The following is an 18,756-nucleotide window of genomic DNA, read 5'->3' as shown; positions in this document are numbered from 1 at the left end:
TACTGGAATTGAAAGAGATATGATCATATCTCTTTCTAAGGTAATTCCCTAAGCAAAGAAGAGTTTGTTATCATTTCTGAAGCTTGCCACTTTCTTTTTTAAAAAATTCTCTTTCAATCAAATTATCCAATGAGCATGCCACACTAATAACTCCAGAAAAGGACAAGATAGAAGGGTGAAGAAAGGATTTTAAAAAAGGATTACAATGGGTGAAGATTGGATTTGAATACATTGCAGGCAACTGTTTACATAATGTGCTAAAGGAGACACTGAGCAAACAACTGTACCAAAGGTTGAGAGGGCATATATGAGCGGAGATATTAACTTGTGAGTCACTAGTAAACCCTGGTTAACTACCTCTGTGCTGCGGCAAAGTCGTCTAGGATCAAATATAGGATAGGAGGAGAAGTCCTACTACTGTGTAACACAGAGACCCTGAAGGTCGACACCAGTGGGGAGGGTAGAGGAAGGAATAGAAGAAAAGAGATGGAGAAGGAGACCACAGATCCTTTTTCCAGAAACAGCTGCAAATGAGGCAAAGAAAGGTTGGAGGAAACTGAGGAGGGAGCTAAAGAGAGATCAGGAGTACTGCTAGCTTTCTTATTTTTGAAGAGCTGATGAGGGAGAAAGAAGTGCAGACGGAGAAGTTAAAGATTCACGATGGGGGGTGAGGGTGTCTGGAGCACAGGGACAGGAGAGAAGTGAGGTGGGCCCTACTCTAACAGAGGGAGAACAGATGTGCAGGTCTCAAGGCAAAGGCTGACGGGTTTCTAAGAAGCAAGCGGGAAACCACATGATGAGGATGGTGAGGGAAGGTGTTAGGATAGACATCCATACATGTCATAGCCAGCTATCACTTAATTGTGCAGGCACTACCCAGTTCAGGAAAGCAGGCCTGGACTAAGAGGTAAGGCACTTCTCCTGGTGAAACTCCCTGCAGAGATGAGGGACAGCCTCTGACCTTGGCCTTTGCAGGACCAACTCCACCCTAGATCAAGTGGTCAAAAGAAAAGAAATGCCCCAGCTTGTGTCTACACATTTAGAAGTCTTTAGTTGCCAGAAGCAGCAACTTCCATGTGAGTCTTAAAACAGCAGATGACCAGCAAAATACTATTGCATTCTTGGAACAGACACATCTCACATACTCAATAAATTGGGTGCATGCATATTTTTTAAACTTCAAGGATATATAGATGCTTTGCCTTATCATAATAAACAGTGGGGCAGTTATGTATTCTAAATATTAATGTAAGCCAATGACACAAGGTGTTAAACTTTAGTTCCTATCAGGGCAGAAAAGCAACTCTTGGATCTTTTTAAGCAGCCAACAGTTCACAACCTAAGATGGGTGCTGCTCCAAGATTATCTTTACTAATACTAAGCTTCTTTTTGTATGTCTGTTAGTGAAGCTTTTGAGGGTAAAATGCCTCCTTCCTAACTGACACATGTAAGATATGGAAGGGAACTAACTGTCAAGGAGCTGGGTCCAAAGCTCAATTCTGCCAACATCTTATATAAATACATCTAACTTTGTACAGATAGGCCTCAACTTTCTCATCCACAAAATTGAGCCACTAATGTTGTATATGACAGAGGATTACTGTATGTGTGCCCCGACTTGATGTTCAAAGTGGCTTAAAGACAGAAAAACTAAACATATACATTAAAAAAAACTTTTTCCTACTTGTCTTTTTTATTTTTTAATTTTTGTTGTAAAGGTGATATACAGAGGGATTACAGGTACGTAAGCCAGGTATTGAATACATTCTTTTTGAACAGTGTTACCTCCTCCCTCATTTTTCTCTCCCAGTTTTTCCCACTCAACTCTCTCCCCTCCAAGCTGTATAGTTCATTTCCAACACAGTGTCTAGTCAGTGTCACTGCTGATTTCATTCATCCTTTGTCCCACTATTTCTGTGCTTCCCCATCCCCTCCTCAAATCAGATAAACTTACATACAAGTCAAAAGGTACGTAACTCAGAAACAACAACAAAAGAGGAAAACAGAAGTTTTATTAGCAAACCTAAGGAATAGTGCATATGTTTCTCATGTAAAGAGTCATCAACTATAAAACAGCACAGAAACTAAATCAATAAAACAGACAGATCTTCCCAAGACCCAATAGTTTCACTTAACCTATCAGTCACACAAAAACCTCTTGCCAAGGTGCAGAAAGACACATAAGAAATCTGGCAGACAAGACTCCACACACTATTTATAGCAAAAGGAAGACAAAATGGAGTCCTTCTTGACGCATTTAACACTTCAGCCAAACACAAGAGGTGAGGCCCTTTTCAGAGCCCAGGGGCCTGGGGTTTGCCACACACAGCTCCTCTCTCCACAGCCAGTTCCATGGACACCCCAACTGGTATCCAGGTCTCTGGCCTGTACCCTAGATAGAAATTCAGAGTTTTGCCTCCTTGCCTCCTTGCAGCTCTTCTGTTGTAATTTTTAAGAATGACCCAACCAACAGTGTTCTGTTCAGATACAAAGGAAAGCCCTAAAGCTAGCCTATTAGTTCCCTTCCCAGAGGACAGTAGCACTCCTGTGAAGGTAAAGGGTTACTGTTCCTCCTGCTGTGAGATACTCTATCTGCTCCAGTCTGCCATCCACATGCCTGCTGGCCAGCCACAGCTCCATGGCATGACTTGGAGCCCAGCTTCAATCTGCTAACCAAGTGGCCATTGGCCACTGGAGTTATACATAAAGGACAGATTCAACAGCACCCTAGAGTTCACTGTTCCTTCCCTTCTCCCTCTACTCTCTCCATCACCTTGAAAACAGAGCTTCCTAAACTACCATACTTGCTAACCCTGACGGCCATATTGGCCACATGATGGACTGTAGGGGCTGGCATCTTGTCTTCATGCTGGAGGAAGGACTCCCCATCACCTGCTTCCCAGGTAATGGGCGTGCCCAGACCCCTGGAGGCAGGGGCAGGTACTTGGCTGATAGGTTACTGAATCTGTCAGTCCAGTCCCTGGGACTGAGAATTTCCTGAGGATCTGCCCCCTGTGCTGACCTACTTAGGCACAGACCAGCCTAGCCGCCAGAGGCCATGCCTCTGGTGTCTCTGTGATCGTGTCCTGTGACCTGTCTCCTGGCTCATCTCCAGTAATCATGGCATCCCAATTCAGCTCTCCATTGGAGCTGAATTGGTTTGTTGGTATTGTTTTTTTAATTTCTTTCCTCTTCAGCATGTTTCCTAGCTATGTTACATGTATTTGCATGATGCAGGCCTTTGTAACAACTGGCAGCCTGCAGCCTGTTAACTGTATAATAAAAACTCCAATATTTTATATTTTACAATGTGGCTTTACCTTATCATTTACCTTATAACAACCCCACCCCTGCTACAGCTAGGTGAGTCTTCAGTCCCAGGGAATGTCCTCAACTACACAACTGTGTTACTACACAGTTACATTTTTTTATGTGTTGCCTGGTATGGAAATACTGCTTGAAACACTGCTTTGAAGTATAATCTATTATTATAATTATGATCTAATGGCCTCTGACATTACCAGGATTGGCAAGCCTGAGAGTGGTCCTGAGGACAGGAGCTTTATTGCACCCTGCTTAGGTGACATCTTCCAAGTCATCCTCCTTCATGTTTTTACATTGCTATCCAGCAGCATAGATGAGGAGGAGTGATGCACTGAGGTCAGGGATGCTGCTCCAGGAAGATACTTCTCATGGCCCCCACGGTGTGGGGCCCAACAGAGTACTTGCTATGCAACCCTTTCTCTTTGTTTCTCTCACTCACCTAGAGACCCCTCACTGAAGCACTCATAAATAGCAGGTAATCTTTGAGACAAAACACCTAGTGAATTATTCAGGACTAACTTCAAACATCTCTTCTTCCCTAACAATAATAATAAGTGAGAAAACATGGGTAACAAGGCTGGAGGAAAGGAAACCTCTCTGACTCCCAACTTGGTAATTATTACTGAGAACTAACTTTTCACAAAAAGCTATAGGCTTCCTCCCAAAGAATATTAATGTTCATTGCTGCTATGCCTCCCCTTTAGACCAAGCAAATGAAGCTGCCTATCATACATGTACATATTAACAGGTGGCTTACAATCAAGAGCAAGACAGCTCCAGGACACTTCTGCAGTTCCCAAACTATAGGTCTACCCTCTAGTTAGGAGTCCCCAAAATACAACCTTCTCATTCAGTCATTTCTCTTTCTTGTTGCCTACTTAAGGCAAGTGAATAACATATGCTTCTCTGCTGGAAAATGCATTCACATTAATTTGGAAGAGGAAAACAAGGAATGGTGAAGGCTCCTAACTGTAAGAGCAAGTTCCAAGGGGAAAAGGGCATACCATGTAACTAAGGCTTCAAACATGTCACAAGTGAATTTTCATGTTATTACTTTACCTCCCATAAAATAATTTTCTAGATGCTTTGGGAGTTCAATGTTCATCCTTTCTTTTCTTAAATAAGTTTTTTTATTGCAAAAATACGGTACAGAGGGGTTACAGTTACATGAACAAGGTAATGAGTACATTTCTTACTTAGCATTGCTGTCTCCTTTGTTTTTCTCCTACCATCCCGTCCCTCCCACCTCCACAACTACCCCCACTCCCCCCGCCTAAATTGTAAAGTTCACTTTTCGACATAGCGTCTTGCCCATCTCATTGTTGCAATGGGTCAATCTGTATCCCTGTTTAAACATTTTGTTTTTCCCTTCTAATGTATTTATAAGGAACCATGTGATCTTTTTTTGTTGCTTTGTATGTCCCTCCCCCATGGTATAACCCCTGTTTTCAATGTTCACTCTTTCTGACCACAGGGTCCTTGTGGTTAAAGGAAAATGCTCCAGCAAAGTGCATCCTCCCTCAAAGGTCATGACTCTCCTGTCCAGTAGCCAGCTGACCATTAAGAGGGAGTCAAGAACCACTACCCAGGTTTAAATCTCTCTCCCAGTTTAAATCACCCATCCCTACAGACACCTGTTGGGCAAGTGTTGCTATATACCTTCCTCCATTTAAACATCATTTGAGTACATGTAAACACTGCCATTTGAGCATAAGATGAGATGATAAAGGATGTGCATGAATTTGTTTCAGGTTGTTTGCAATTATCTTAACACTGTAGTTGTTGAAATATGCAGTCACATCTCTAGGAACAGTGCTGTGTCGGTCAAACTAGTTCCAAAAGCATTCCTGGGGAGGCTCATTCCTCCATGTCACAGAGCACCGTGGGTACACAGGTGGCTTTCTCTCCTACAGGAGAGGAACACATCAAGGACAGACCAGGAAACACTGCTGCACAGTGATGGTAGATGAAGCCTTCAAATAATCAGTGTTGCAATACATATTTCTCCCATCACTTCTGTTAGCTAGGGACTGACTTGACTCTATGTTGATATATAAAACCTATCTCTGTAAATTTAACTAAAGTTTCAGTACCCTTCATTGCTATTTTATGCCCCTCAAGAAGAGAGAAGCTACACTCTTTGAGGGCAAACCTCCAGAGAAGTTGAAGGTTTAACCTGACCCTCTACTCCAGCTCAGAGAATACTGCAGCTGTTTGTTGTTTTGTCTAACAGAGCATAATGGGGGTGTTATAGGGCACATGAGAAAGTTTAACCCTTGTTCTTAATTAACCCCCACTAGACCATAAAATCTCCCTTCCTACTTTAGGAAACCCTAAGAGGTTCCAACTTGATTGGAGTGGAGCTGTTTTGGAAGCCAGGTAATTCTAGTGTGTCCCAAAATGACTCAGCTGAAGACACAATGTTTTCCTTCCCTGATTCCCCACCTAAGACAATATTTAGAGGACAAATCAGTGTGCAATAGAGCTGAAGCTCCCTGTTGACCACCCCAGATTGAAGAAGAGTTGCTATTCAGTGGAGATTAAACACTACTGTTCACAGATCTGGGGCAGTTCACAGAACTTTTGTATGAGTAGCACATTCTGTAGTCAATTGTACACACTTGAACAATCAAAATGCTCAAAGCTACTCTTACAAATCATATTAACAATAATAACTCCAAGCCATTGCAACTATAGTATTAAGATAACTGCAATAGCCAACAGTCTCCTAACTGTCAACTCCCCCTACCCCTGGTACAGCACCTCTGTGTCCCCGGCACATTCCAGAACAGGACCAGTTTTAGTCATCTAGAAAGCTAACCCTTTCTCCCAAGGACACGGAGCTCAGATTATATATCTCTCTGTCTCTCTGTCTGTCTTTCTGTCTCTCTGTCTCTGTCTCTGTCAGTCTCTCTCTCTCTCTCTCTCTCTCTCTCTCTCACACTCACACACACACACACACACACACACAAAACTGCCACAAAAGCACCTGTCATCTATGGACTCACAGACAAAAGTAAACTTCCAAGACTGGGACTTAATAGGCAAAGGAAGAGACTGATAAGTACCCAAATTTGATTGATGTTCACAATTTAATTTTCTAAATCAACTTATTTGCCAAAGTGTATCTCCAGAAAAATCCTAAGTATGTAGTTAGACAGATTTTACAAAGTAAATTCACACATGAAACCACCACCCATAACTAGAAACCATGAAATATGGCTCTAGAGGGTCTTTGGCTCCCCTTCTCAATCTTGGTTTTGGACTTTATATAAATGGAATAAAGATATCCTTTTGTATTTTCTTCCTTCAATATTTTGCTTAAGAGACAAGTGGTTACAGGGTGGTCAACTATTATTTTCTGTCTGTTTTCCTTTCTTGACTTTTCTTTTTCTCTACAGTCTTCCATTGTATAATATACTATTTGAATTGTTTCTCATTTGGATTTGATACAGTGAATGCTCTGTCAGCAATCTTGTACATTTCTTCTCATACACACTTATCATAATTTCTACTGGATAGATAGCAAGTAGGAAAGACACCATGGAATAAACAGTCAAACAGACTGTTGTCACCAATAGATTCTCAAAACAACCCAGAGATAACTACTCACTGAATTTATGACAAAGAACAAATGTAATACAGTGGAGAAAGGATATTTTCAAATAGCACTGAGTTAATTAAACTATTTATATGCAAAGACATTTTTATCCCCTATCTCCTACCACACACAAAAATAAAGTTCAGATAGGTTGTTGTATATATATATATATATATATATATATATACACACACACACACACACACATATGTATATATACACATATATATATACACATATATACGTATATATATAGACACACATGTGAAAACAAAAGAGGGCTCTAGAGATTAAATAAATTAATATCTTCATGGGTTTCAGTAGATATTTCTTAAACATTATACAAAAGTAATATCCATAAATGAAGCCTGGTGCTGGTGGCTCACACATGTAATATTAGCTACTTAGGATGCGAAGATCTGAGGATCACAGAAGTCAGCCCTGGCAGGAAAGTCTGTGAGACCCTTATCTCCAGTCAACCAGAAAAAAAGCCTTAAGTGGAGCTATGGCTCAAATGGTAGAATACCAGCCTTGAATGAAAAAAGCCAAGCAAAAGCATGAGGACACAAGTTCAAGCCCCAATACTGGCACAAAAATCAATAAAAAATAAAAAAATATCTGTAAGTGAAAATACTGATAAAGTGGACTTCACTGAAAGTAAGAATTGTTATTTATGGCAAGATACCCCTTAAGACAGTGAGAAAGGAAGTCATGGGCCACAAGAAGCCATTCTCTCATTTGTACCATACAAAAAGCAGATCCAGAAAGAGAAAACAAGGCATACAAATCAATTTCTGCAAGACATCATTTTAAATGAATGACAGAAATAAGTATTTTTACCAAAGAGAATGTCCATATGGAAGATGTCCAGTGTCACTAGTCATCTAAAAATTCAACCCAAGGGTCACAGTAAGGTACCACTGACTGCACAGACATCACAACAGTGTGCCAAAACAAAACGGTAACAATCATAACCCAAAAAAAGACAAAACTACTGACAATACCAACTGTGTGTGAGTAGAAAAATTAGAATTCATACCCCACCCCATACAGCATGTAAATTAGTTTAACCAGTTAGGAAAATTGTTTGATACAAGTGTCTACTACAGTTGAACATGCACATATCCACTTAATACACAGGGAGTGTTATTTATGGAACTATATGTAAACCAAATTTCTTCCAAAAAAAATCACATAAAATACTCCCTTGAAACTGTATTTCCCTGAGTATTCAATTAGCTCTAATATGAAAACTCATGAATAAGTCTATTGGCATTGAATATAAGCTGCTTGCACGAGTTGAAATGAAAATCTAAGCAACTCACTTTATTTTCTATGAGAATAAACAATAAACCGCATCACAATTGGAAAAATTACATCTACTATGCCCACAGGATACAAGTTTTCCTGAGAAATAAAAAAGTATCAGGAAGCCATACAGGGAGTGTCACACAGCTTGTGATTCTAACAGTGGCTGCAAACAAGGTCACTTCCCCAATGTGGCCATACTAATTGGTCAAAAGCAACAGAGGTCTCATCAGCAATGCTCATAAACAGCTTAGCCCTTCCTGAGCATTTTCAACTTAGAGAGCAGACACCTGCTACCCATTTGTCTTTCATGAGACTGGGCTCATGTCAACCTACCACTATGTTATTTGGTTAGCTCTTGATCTTTACTATTTATAAACAGTCTTCAGAGTATATGCATGCCTAAGTATATACACATGCAGCTATCTATAGTAAAAAAACGAATTAACAAATTTAGCTATCTGTAAGACCACATCTTGTTCTATTAATACCCACATACTGCACTATTACATAACAACTTTTTTCCCAATTCTGTTATGCTAACATGCAAATAAATGAATTCAACCATAGCTAGGAGCTTAATGTGCTCATCAGTATGGCTTTGTATATCTCTAACTACAGAAGAATTTGATATGATTCTGAAAAAATCTCATGAATCTACGTTATTTCTTACTTTTCAACCTTGCTGCTTAGTTTTGGGGCTGTTAATACCTGAGAGTTTCAAAGTAATGTATCTAGAATACTCAAGAAGATCCTAAGCTGGGTGCCAATAACTAACATCTATAATCCTATGTACTCAGGATACTGAGATCTAAGGATCTTGGTTCAAGATGAGCCCTTATTCTACCACCCAGATAAATCCTCCAGACTCATTTCCAATTAGCCAGCAAGAAGTCAGAACTGGTAGTGAAGTTCAAATGGTGGGGCATCAGCCTTGAGTGGCGAAGCAAGAGCTCAAGGCCTTGAGTTCAAGACCCAGTATAAACACAAACACAGAGAGAGACAGAGGTGGGGAGAGAAGGAGAAGAAGAGGTGGGGAGGGAGAAAGAGATACTTGAATACTGACTTATCCGTAGAAAGAATGGGAAGAAAAAGGCCCAAGTCCTGGTTTGTCAATTAGAGTGAAACCTAGGTACGGCAGCCAGGACTAAGCTACACATTTATGTTATCAGGTTCACGTGACTTCATACCAAGATTTAGTCATAAGAAGTCAAATTCTTCTTATTAAAAACAGTCTTCTCTTTTAGGACTTGATGGAAACTTCTAAGTTAAGCATCTAGAAGCCACAATAGAAGAAAGTGGCAAAGCAGTCCACAGCATGCACTGTCCACACAGCCAAACCTGGTCTGACTGTTGGTTCTTGTCTCTGTGATAATGTTCCCTTTCAATTTCCGCAGAGAGATCCCCAGATTCCCTATAGCTTTTATGCCAGTATTCTAGATTCCTTAGGTGTTTTCTTTTCATTATCAATTCTCCCAATGCTATCTTTGGATAATTCAACATTAATACAAATGAAAGTTAAAGTAATTTTTAGTTCCTTGAACAAAAACTGGCAAGTGCAAGACCCTAGTTTCAATTCCTCATCCCTGCAAAAAAAATTAAAAATAAATAAAACAAAGCAAAAGCTATACATGTTAAAGAAACCATATGCCAAAAAAGATGTTAAGTGCTTTAGCAAATAGTAACACTCTCTTGCCATGCCCTTTACAGCTTGATAGCAAAACATAAATCCAAAGACATTTTCAAAGGCTCACTCCAATTTCAGGAGCACAAAGGGACAAAGCATTTAACATCTTGTAGAACAATCTAGGAGGGACCAGTCTTGGATCAACTTTAAGTAAAGATATTTCCTTCCTTTTGACTGTTTTCAAACATGAAATAGATTTCTTCTTTGAAGTACACATCCTACTGAGTCTCACATTCTAATCAAAACCAGTTGGAGGTTAAGTCTAAACATCTTTAGCAGATTTGTCATTCACCTCCATTTATTTATTCACACATTTGTTCCACAAATACATACTTTAATACATGCTTACAACCAGCTGCTAGGGGTTTTCAAAAACTTAAAGTGAGTAGGATGTAGCAGAGGGGGGCTAGGATCAACAGCATGGAGACACAAGGCAGAGTGGTGATTAGAAGGCAAAGGAAAAAAATTCATTCTAATTGGAGAGTGATTAGTCAAGATAGACATTAGGCAGAACTAGGACAGGAGAAACATGTTCTGAGAAGAGAGGTAAAATATAGGGATGTAAGAGTCAAGCTTTAGCACCAAAGCCAAGCACACTGAGGCTCCACATAGATTGTAATGGAGTTTGTAAAAGGAAGATTACAATTTGAGTGACCTGACTATGTTACTTATCATCCAGCCTGGGACACTTTGGAAAGCCATAAGAGGCATTATTAATAATTTTGTCATGATAAAAGATATAAAACTGGATTTTCTTGGGCAAATCAATACAGATGGGTAGCTAGCAAAATGCAACTATGTTCACTACCCTCTGGTCTCACAGCAGGGCTGTTTACATATGTATACCATTGTACTGAAGCATCTGATTCAGAAAGCTACCTAAAAAAACATTCCCGAGAGCATCTATAGAACGTATCTGGAAAATTCTCTGGGCACTTTCTGCATATCTCAAGAGACAAATTTCCAAAATGAGCATGGGAAATGCTAGTGATCTCCAGTTCCACTAGAATTAGAGTCTGCATGCCTCAGGTTAACCTCTAGAGAGAAACTGAAGATCAGAAAGACATCCTAGGTAGTGTGTACTGTGAGCAGTTACAGGCCACGCATTGCCCCTTAGACATCTAAGACCAGATTGTCTTACTGAATCCACAGTGGCATGAGAGGTGAGTTTTCTCTACCCATTTTAGAGATGAGGTACCTAGACATACATGATTCAGTATCTCACCCAAGGTTCAAAGGAAGCCTGATTCAAACTCAAGTAACTTCTCTCTCCTGAATAATGCAGACATGCCATGTGGCCTGGGCACATCCTCCCACCCCAGGGAATAGGCAAGTAGAGATAATGAGCTAGAACACATTGTTCTTAACTGACCCTGCCAATGACTAACTGCTAATGGCCATGGACTTCAGCTGCCTGCCCTCTCTGATGATCTAGAATACACTGGTATGCCAGCACGGTGACCCCTTCTTACCAATGTCAGTGAAGCTCAATGTAATTAATTGTATAACTCCCTTATCCTCAGCTTTAGGGTACCCAAAGTAGATGAAGGTGCAGCTCAATCTTCCACAACGGTTCTGAGTTTGAGTCATGACTGACAATCTGCTAACAAGCACAATCAAGGACAAAGCTAGTTTGGCAGTTTCAGGTCCTGTGGACCCACTGGTGAAAAAAATATTTGAATCACATTACAAAGAGCAAGAAGATAGCTAAACTACCCGCCCCCCAGAGGTCTGATAGAGGAGGAGTAATGGCATCCCAAACCTGGTCATTATGAGGACAGAGTATCTGATTGTAGACACGTATATGTGTACAGCCTGGAGAGAAACTGAGACTGTTCATACTTCACTTATTTCTGCATTTAGGCTGTAAACATTGTCTTACTTTGTTAAATATTCAGCCCTGGATAACTTAAACATTTTAAAAAAAACCTTGCAAAGCACTCACAACTATAAAAAAAAGTGAGCTGATTCTGGGATCGAACATTCTAAGAAAATGACTGAAGTAGCTGATGTTGGCAATTAAGAAAACAATTTCCCATCAGTTCTCTTTATGAATCCATTGGTGAAAAACAATGCAAGCCAGATACAATGATTTGGACAGTAAACTGGGAAAGGTGAAAAAAGGAAAATAATTCTGGTGTATGAAAATTAATCTACTGTGATGACTTCCAGAAACTGAGTTCTGAATTGTGACAAAGCTCTCTGAGTAGACTGGAACAAGCAATCTTGATGTTTCAGCACTGATCTCCAGGGTCTGAAATGCATTAGCACAAAATGAAGTGGACAGCTGCTGATTGGCCATTAGATTTTTCTGACCTAAATGATCCATTAGGATCTGCCTATCTACCTAAACAGATTCACTTTGGGATGAAGGCACTGTTTAACACTCACGATACGCCTACAAGTTAGCAGGGTATGCAGTTGTTTTTTTCTTTCCTCATTTAAGAAAAAAAGACGTCTAAAGTTGAATGCAGATACCTTTTAAGATCCAGTTATTCCAGAACCAGTGACTCACACAAGTAAGCCTAACTACTCAGGAGGCTGAGATGTAAGGATCAAGATTCAAAGCTAGCCTGAGCAGGAAAGTCTATGAAACTCTTATCACCAATTAACCAGCACAAAGCCAGATGCAGAGCTATGGCTCAAGTGGTAGAATGTCAGCCTTAAAATAGTCAAAAGACAGTACCCAAGCCCAGAGTTCAAGTCCCAGTCTTAGTACACACACAAAAGAGATCCAATTATAAAAATAGTGACTGAGTAGTTGGCATCTATCTATGCAGACCAGTTTTTGCTTGCATAGAACCATTTTAATTTAAACATGGACCAATATCATACATGGATAATAAACTTATAATGTATAAGTTTTTATTACTTTGAGCATGTGTAATAAAGGAACAAAGCCTGCCTGTCCTAAAGACTCTGTTACAAAGATTATCCTAGTGTTTCTCCCATGCAGACAGATAATGGCAATGTCTATGTTAAGCAAAATAAGGACTGTCACCTTGGACAAGGTCAGACTGCTGGTCACAGGGAAGCTCCAAGGGCTGGTTCAGCCACCCCAACAGGTGATGAGACAGCTGCCTGGTGATATGATCTGCCAGTTTCTGTGAGTATAAATGGATTCTCTTCCCCACTCCAACATCCCATATAAGTCCAAGTTCCAACACCAACTTCCTCTCTTCTTTCCTTCTACAGAAAAGTTAAATGGCCAGTATAATGGAGAAAGCAGTGGAGTACAGCCACATTTACATAAAATACAGGTCGGTGGACAGACACATGACTACCTCTCTGAATTCTACTTTCCTCCTGCCCCTGTGATTGGTTTAGCAAGTGGCTACTCTTACTTCTTCTAAATACCATATGATGCAGTGGCTCTATTTACTCAGTGGTGGAAAGGACCTAAGATCAGTAATTGCCATAGTCTGGGGAAGGAAGGGTGGGAAGAATACAAAGAGACCTGGGATATGAAGATGAGGTGGAGGAACTGCTCTTTGTCTTAACTGTGGTGTTATTAGGAAACTCTGTGGCTGTGCAAGCTCACAGAACTCAACACTAATGTCCACCTTACTGTATGCAATCATATAGTACTTTTAAAAGCATGAACCGAAGTGTTTAATTAGCTATCATTAAAATAAACCATCCAACTAATAGAGACATTTTAGCTTCATTATTTCTAATACTAAAAAGAAACCTAAGGCCTAAAATTCTATTTCTTATTTTTATACCATGTTCTTGAATTAAAGGATAGAACTATTAATAAAAAAATAGATGCCATGTGAACAATTAACCAAATTATCAGTTTCAAACTAAAGCATAGTCTGTACTGAACAGTGAGAGAAAGTGAATTATGGAAAAAAACATAAAAGTGGTATTTTCATTTACTAGATTACTTAAGATAACCAATACAATGGCTTCTTCCCTAAAAATCCAGTAGCAGGCCTCTATGAATAAGCTCAAAAGTATACTGGTATTAGGGTGTCATGGGTCAAAATGCTTTGTACTTATAAACTGATGTGGTGAATTGAAATCTCTTTGTATGACTACTCAAAGATAATAAATAAATAAATACACGTACAGTTATTTAAAATAAGCTAAGAAAAGTAGAAAAGTATGCTGGCGATTCTGATGATTGTTTATCATCTCAAAGTGTTTGTAAAAGGTTCTGTGAGGCTGTTCACACTAAATTTTCATGAACACTGATACCAAACACAGTAAGATCTTTTAGTATTGACCTGTACATCTACTTTGGAAAAAAAAAAAAAAGCTAGTCTTAAAGTAATTTCTTGTTCAAGCCTTATTTATAAAACAGTTGAGGGCTGGGAAGGTGGCTCAGTGGTAGAGTGCTTGCCTTGCATGCATGAGGCCCTGGGTTCCATTCCTCAGCACCACATAAGCAGAAAAAGCCAGAAGTGGCACTATGGCTCAAAGTGGTAGAGCACTAGCCTTGAGCTGAAGAGCTGAGGGACAGCGCCCAGGCCCAGAGTTCAGGCCCCATGACTAAAATAAATAAATAAATAAAACAGGTGAAATGCCAAAGGAATGATTTTTAAATGAGAAATATAATTCTGGCCAACCTACAGCATATTCCTGACTATGTTCTGGTCCTTTGTGCACACTGGAAATAATTGGCCTTCTTTGCCTACCATTCCTTACTTGGGGTCCTTGTTCCTCTCTCTGATTTAGAACTCCAACCTTAAGAAATGCAAAGATTGGGGCTGGGAAGGTGGCTCAGTGGTAGAGTGCTTGCCTTGCATGCATGAGGCCCTGGATTCGATTCCTCAGCACCACATAAGCAAAAAGAAAAATGTCAGAAGTGGCGCTGTGGTTCAAGTGGTAGAGCGCTAGCCTTGAGCTGAAGAGCCTAGGGACAGCACCCAGGCCCAGAGTTCAGGCCCCACAACCAACAACAACAACAACAACAACAACAAAAAAAGCAAAAGTTGGAGAGAAGCCTAAGCCTGATATTTAAACTCATACAACACCATAACTACCAGTCCATGCTCCTTAGCACCCTCCCCCTTCCATTCCATCTGGTTACCACCTTGCTTACTAATCTCTCCCTCCTGATCATCTGACTGCATTCATGCCTCAGAATATTTCAGAAGCAACAAAAGGAAACAGAGGATGTCATTATTACTTCTTCACACATGGGCTCTGCTTAAGTTCTTTGTTATTCTTTAACAAAAAACACAATATATTATCTTCCCTGTTCAGCATTCATTGTTTGATAAAATTCAACATTAAGGATTCTTTATTCTGTAAAATATTATCTTCTACTGTAATCAGTCTTTAGAAAATGCCATACTACATTCCAAGAGAGAGAGCAAGAGAGAGTACAGTACTGGGGATTGAACTCAGAGTATGGGCACTATCTCTTAACTTTTTGTTCAAGGCCAGCACTCTACCTCTTGAGCCACAGCTCTAGTTCCAGCTTCTTGGGGGTTAACTGGAGATCAGAGTCAAACAGATTTTCCTGCCTGGGCTGCCTGGGCTTCAAACCACAATCCTCAGATCTCAGCCTCCTGAGTAACTGGGATTACAGTTGTGAGCCACCAGTGCCTGCCTGTCCTAAAATGTTAATGCTGCAAAACACCACTTCAAAGAGAAGCAGTAATTACTTATTTAAATATAGTATCCCCTCTTTCTTATAAACCAGACAAGAGTAGCTACAGAAATGCATGTTGAGAATAAAGGCAAGAAAAAGAAATACGTTACATCATCCTAGGAGGTATAAGATAATTAACTAGATAGGAGATTAGTAAATCTAACACTACCTGTTTTAGAGGTTAGCAGAACTTGGAGAAAATATGTACTTCCTTAACATTCCTCCATTCAGTAAGCAGTAAGCAACTTATTGAGGCCCTACTGTGTTCCTGGCACTCAGTATCCAGGGGTATAATGATGAACAAGAAGCCAACTTCCTTTATTAGAAAAAAGAAAAGTAAAAGCATATCCTTGAAGCATTCAGAATTCAACAGAAGTATCAACACTACTTCCTAGACAATCAATAGTATTTCTCCATGTGTAGTTATAAACTTCACTAAAGACATGATATCAACCCACAAGTTTTTAATTCCATATGTCACATATCTTAACCAGTGATTTTCTTCCTTATCTTCCGAGTGTAAAAGGAGTAACAAACACTGCAGTTATTCAATAAGTTACACTACAAATCTCTCTACAGAATCTAAGATTTTTTTTTAAATGTAAATACAGGATGGCTGGGCACCAATGGTTCAAGCCAGTAATCCTAGCTACTCTGGAGGCTGAGATCTGAAGATGGCAATTCCAGATTAGGCAGTGACTAATTTCTAATTAAGCACCACAAAAGCCAGATATGGAGCTATTGCTCAAGTGGTAGAGCACTAACCTTGAGCAGAAAAGTTCAGGGACAGTGCCCAGGCCCTGAGTTCAAGCCCCAGGACACACATGGACACGGACACACACACACACACACACACACACACACACACACACACACACACACACAAACGGTGTGGCTCAGATGATAGAGTGCCAGCCTTTGAGCATCAGACCTTTGAGCATCAGACCCTGAATTCAAGTCCCGGTCACAGAGGGAAAGATTGAAAAAATAAAAATATGTCCTCAAAACAACAAGAGGTATTTTGGTATCTTCTCTAAGATTTCGCCTAAAGTTTCATTATCACCACAAATGCATAGCGACCAATAAAAACAAAAACATCACATAACTCTACAAACAGGACTGAGGATTGTGCCCAGTTGAAGATAACATTCAGAGAAATAAACTATAGCAAAAGAAAATAATGTATCACTAAAAGCTACATCGATAGCAAAAGACACTACTTTTCTAAGTTTAAGGAAATGCCTTCAGGTAGGTAACACACTCGATCTTAAAGTCCTTCGGTAGTGTCCTTGCCCACACATCAAACTGTACAAACAGATGACCATGCAAAATGCAGCTTCCCAACTGCCTCTTCCAGTGTGTCAGGGTGGTGCTGCATATTGCACTGGGTGACTGCCTGAGTGGATAACACCTGGAGGTATGCTCATGGTGCTAGCAGATTTCTGTAAATTTCAAATACCAGTAGTGCCAATTCTCTCCCTCGGCCAACTCTTCCCCAGAGTGCCGTAGACTGACTACATATCCTGACCTCTCCACAGGTTATCAGCCACAGGAAGGATGGGTGCAACCCTGTCACTGAGGGTGTTTTGCTCTTGCTCACTGTCCCAATAACCCCCTGACTTTCAGAAAGCAACGTTTGTCTATTTGCTCCAAACTTGAGCAAGCCCAAATGATCTAGTTTTGCCTAAAGTCCCCCACTTAGCTATTTTTCTCTCTCTTCCCCCCTCCCTTCCACCGTCTCTCTTTCTCTCAACATTTGTGTGGCAGACCCAAAATATCATAGTAGAAAGAAAACCATCACAAACTCTCGATCTTACTTCTGGAGTTTAAAATGCACAAATCGATTACTGGCTTCCTTCTGCACAGTAACAGTGCGCAAAACAGCTAAAAAACCAAGCAAACTATCCAGAAGAACTTCCATAGATGGGGAGGCCTGCCCAACCAGGCAAGGATTAAATCCAGCGAACTGTAATCTCCCCGAGCTCGGAAGCCTAAGAAAGCGGAAATCAGCATGTGTGAACCCACTCCATTGGCCCCGGCCACCGAGGGAGGGGAGCCTGCTCTCCCCCAAGGACAACCATTGCGAGCGGCAAACTAACTATAATACCGACCAGAAGAGACCATTTTAAAATCTGTTCGGCGCCTGGGATTTTTTTTTTTTTTTAAGAAATCGCCGAATCCCCAACTATCTCTAAAATGCAATGGAGTCGGTGCAGGGGATCGTCCCCAGGCCAGGCTGGCACTGGGAAGGCGCGCCCTGCCCGGCAGGTTCCAGGCCCCAAGCCCACCTGGGAGAGGTGACAGCCCCAACTTGCGCGGGGCCGTGTGAGCGCGGCTCCCCGCGCATCTCAGGATCACCTCTGCCTCCTTTCCTAAAACGCCTTTTGCCATTTCCAATCCCGGCTCCACCAGGCGCCGCCACCCACCCGGAGGCTGGCGGCTCGGGATGGACGCCCCCGGCCCGCTGCCCCCGCCTCCCCGAGGGGACCCGGAGCTCCCGCCCCGAGGACGGCCCGGCGGGCGCCCGCCGCCGCTCTCCGCTTACCTTGATGATGCTGCTCCGGCGGGGCAGGCCCCCGGGCTTGGTCTCGCGGGGCAGGGGGCAGGCGGCCGAGCCGGGGGTCGGGGCGAGCGCCACGCCGCGGGGTCCCCGGGCCGGGCTGGCCCGGCTCTCGTCCGCGGACACGCCGAGGCTGCAGTCTCCGTTGGAAACGCCGCCGCTGTCACAGCGCGCCCGCCCGTGGCCGAGGCGCCCGCCGCCGCCGCCGCTGCCGCCGTCCCCGGCTTTCAAGACGCCCTTGGGTCCGGGGGCCGGGCCCGGGGAGGAGGGCAGGGCCCCGCCGGCGGCGCCCCCCCGGCCGCACTCCGCCATGGGCGCCCCACGACCCGCCTGCACAAAGCCGCGTCCCCGCGTCCCCGCCGCCGCCGCCGCCTCGGGCCGCCGCGCGGCCCCTCCCCCGCCCGCCCTCCCCTCCTTCCCTCCCTGCCCCCTCCCTCGCCGCCGCCGCGCCTTCCGCCCTGCGCCTCGCCGCCGCCGCCGCCGCCTTCTCCGCGCGCCTCCCGGCCGCCTCGCGCGGGTCTGCAGCCGGCCTCGCGCACCGAGCAAGTCGTGGCGGCGCGATGAGCGGAGGAGTCCTGGAGGAAGAAGGGAGACAGCCGGTCAGCGCGGCGGCGGCGGCCGTGGCGCCCGGGCAGCCGGCACCCGGGCACGGAGAACGCGCCCGCCACACG

General features: G+C 42.4%; 1 protein-coding gene across 1 annotated transcript in view; it reads right to left on the bottom strand.

The window, feature by feature from the left end:
• The window catches only part of Plcl2 (phospholipase C like 2), a 171,146-nt gene extending 152,663 nt beyond the window's left edge, over positions 1 to 18,483 (bottom strand). Inside the window, exon 1 of the mRNA XM_042679749.1 lies at positions 18,071 to 18,483. Coding sequence (XP_042535683.1) covers positions 18,071 to 18,397 — 327 coding nt within the window. The 5' untranslated portion in view covers positions 18,398 to 18,483. The remainder of the gene's footprint in view (positions 1 to 18,070) is intronic.
• Between the last annotated feature and the right edge of the window lie 273 nt (positions 18,484 to 18,756).

This window comes from Dipodomys spectabilis, unplaced genomic scaffold (genome assembly GCF_019054845.1).
Source record: "Dipodomys spectabilis isolate Male_0828 unplaced genomic scaffold, ASM1905484v1 ptg000054l, whole genome shotgun sequence".
Lineage (NCBI taxonomy): Eukaryota > Metazoa > Chordata > Mammalia > Rodentia > Heteromyidae > Dipodomys > Dipodomys spectabilis.
This window is presented reverse-complemented; position numbering and strand designations above follow the sequence as displayed.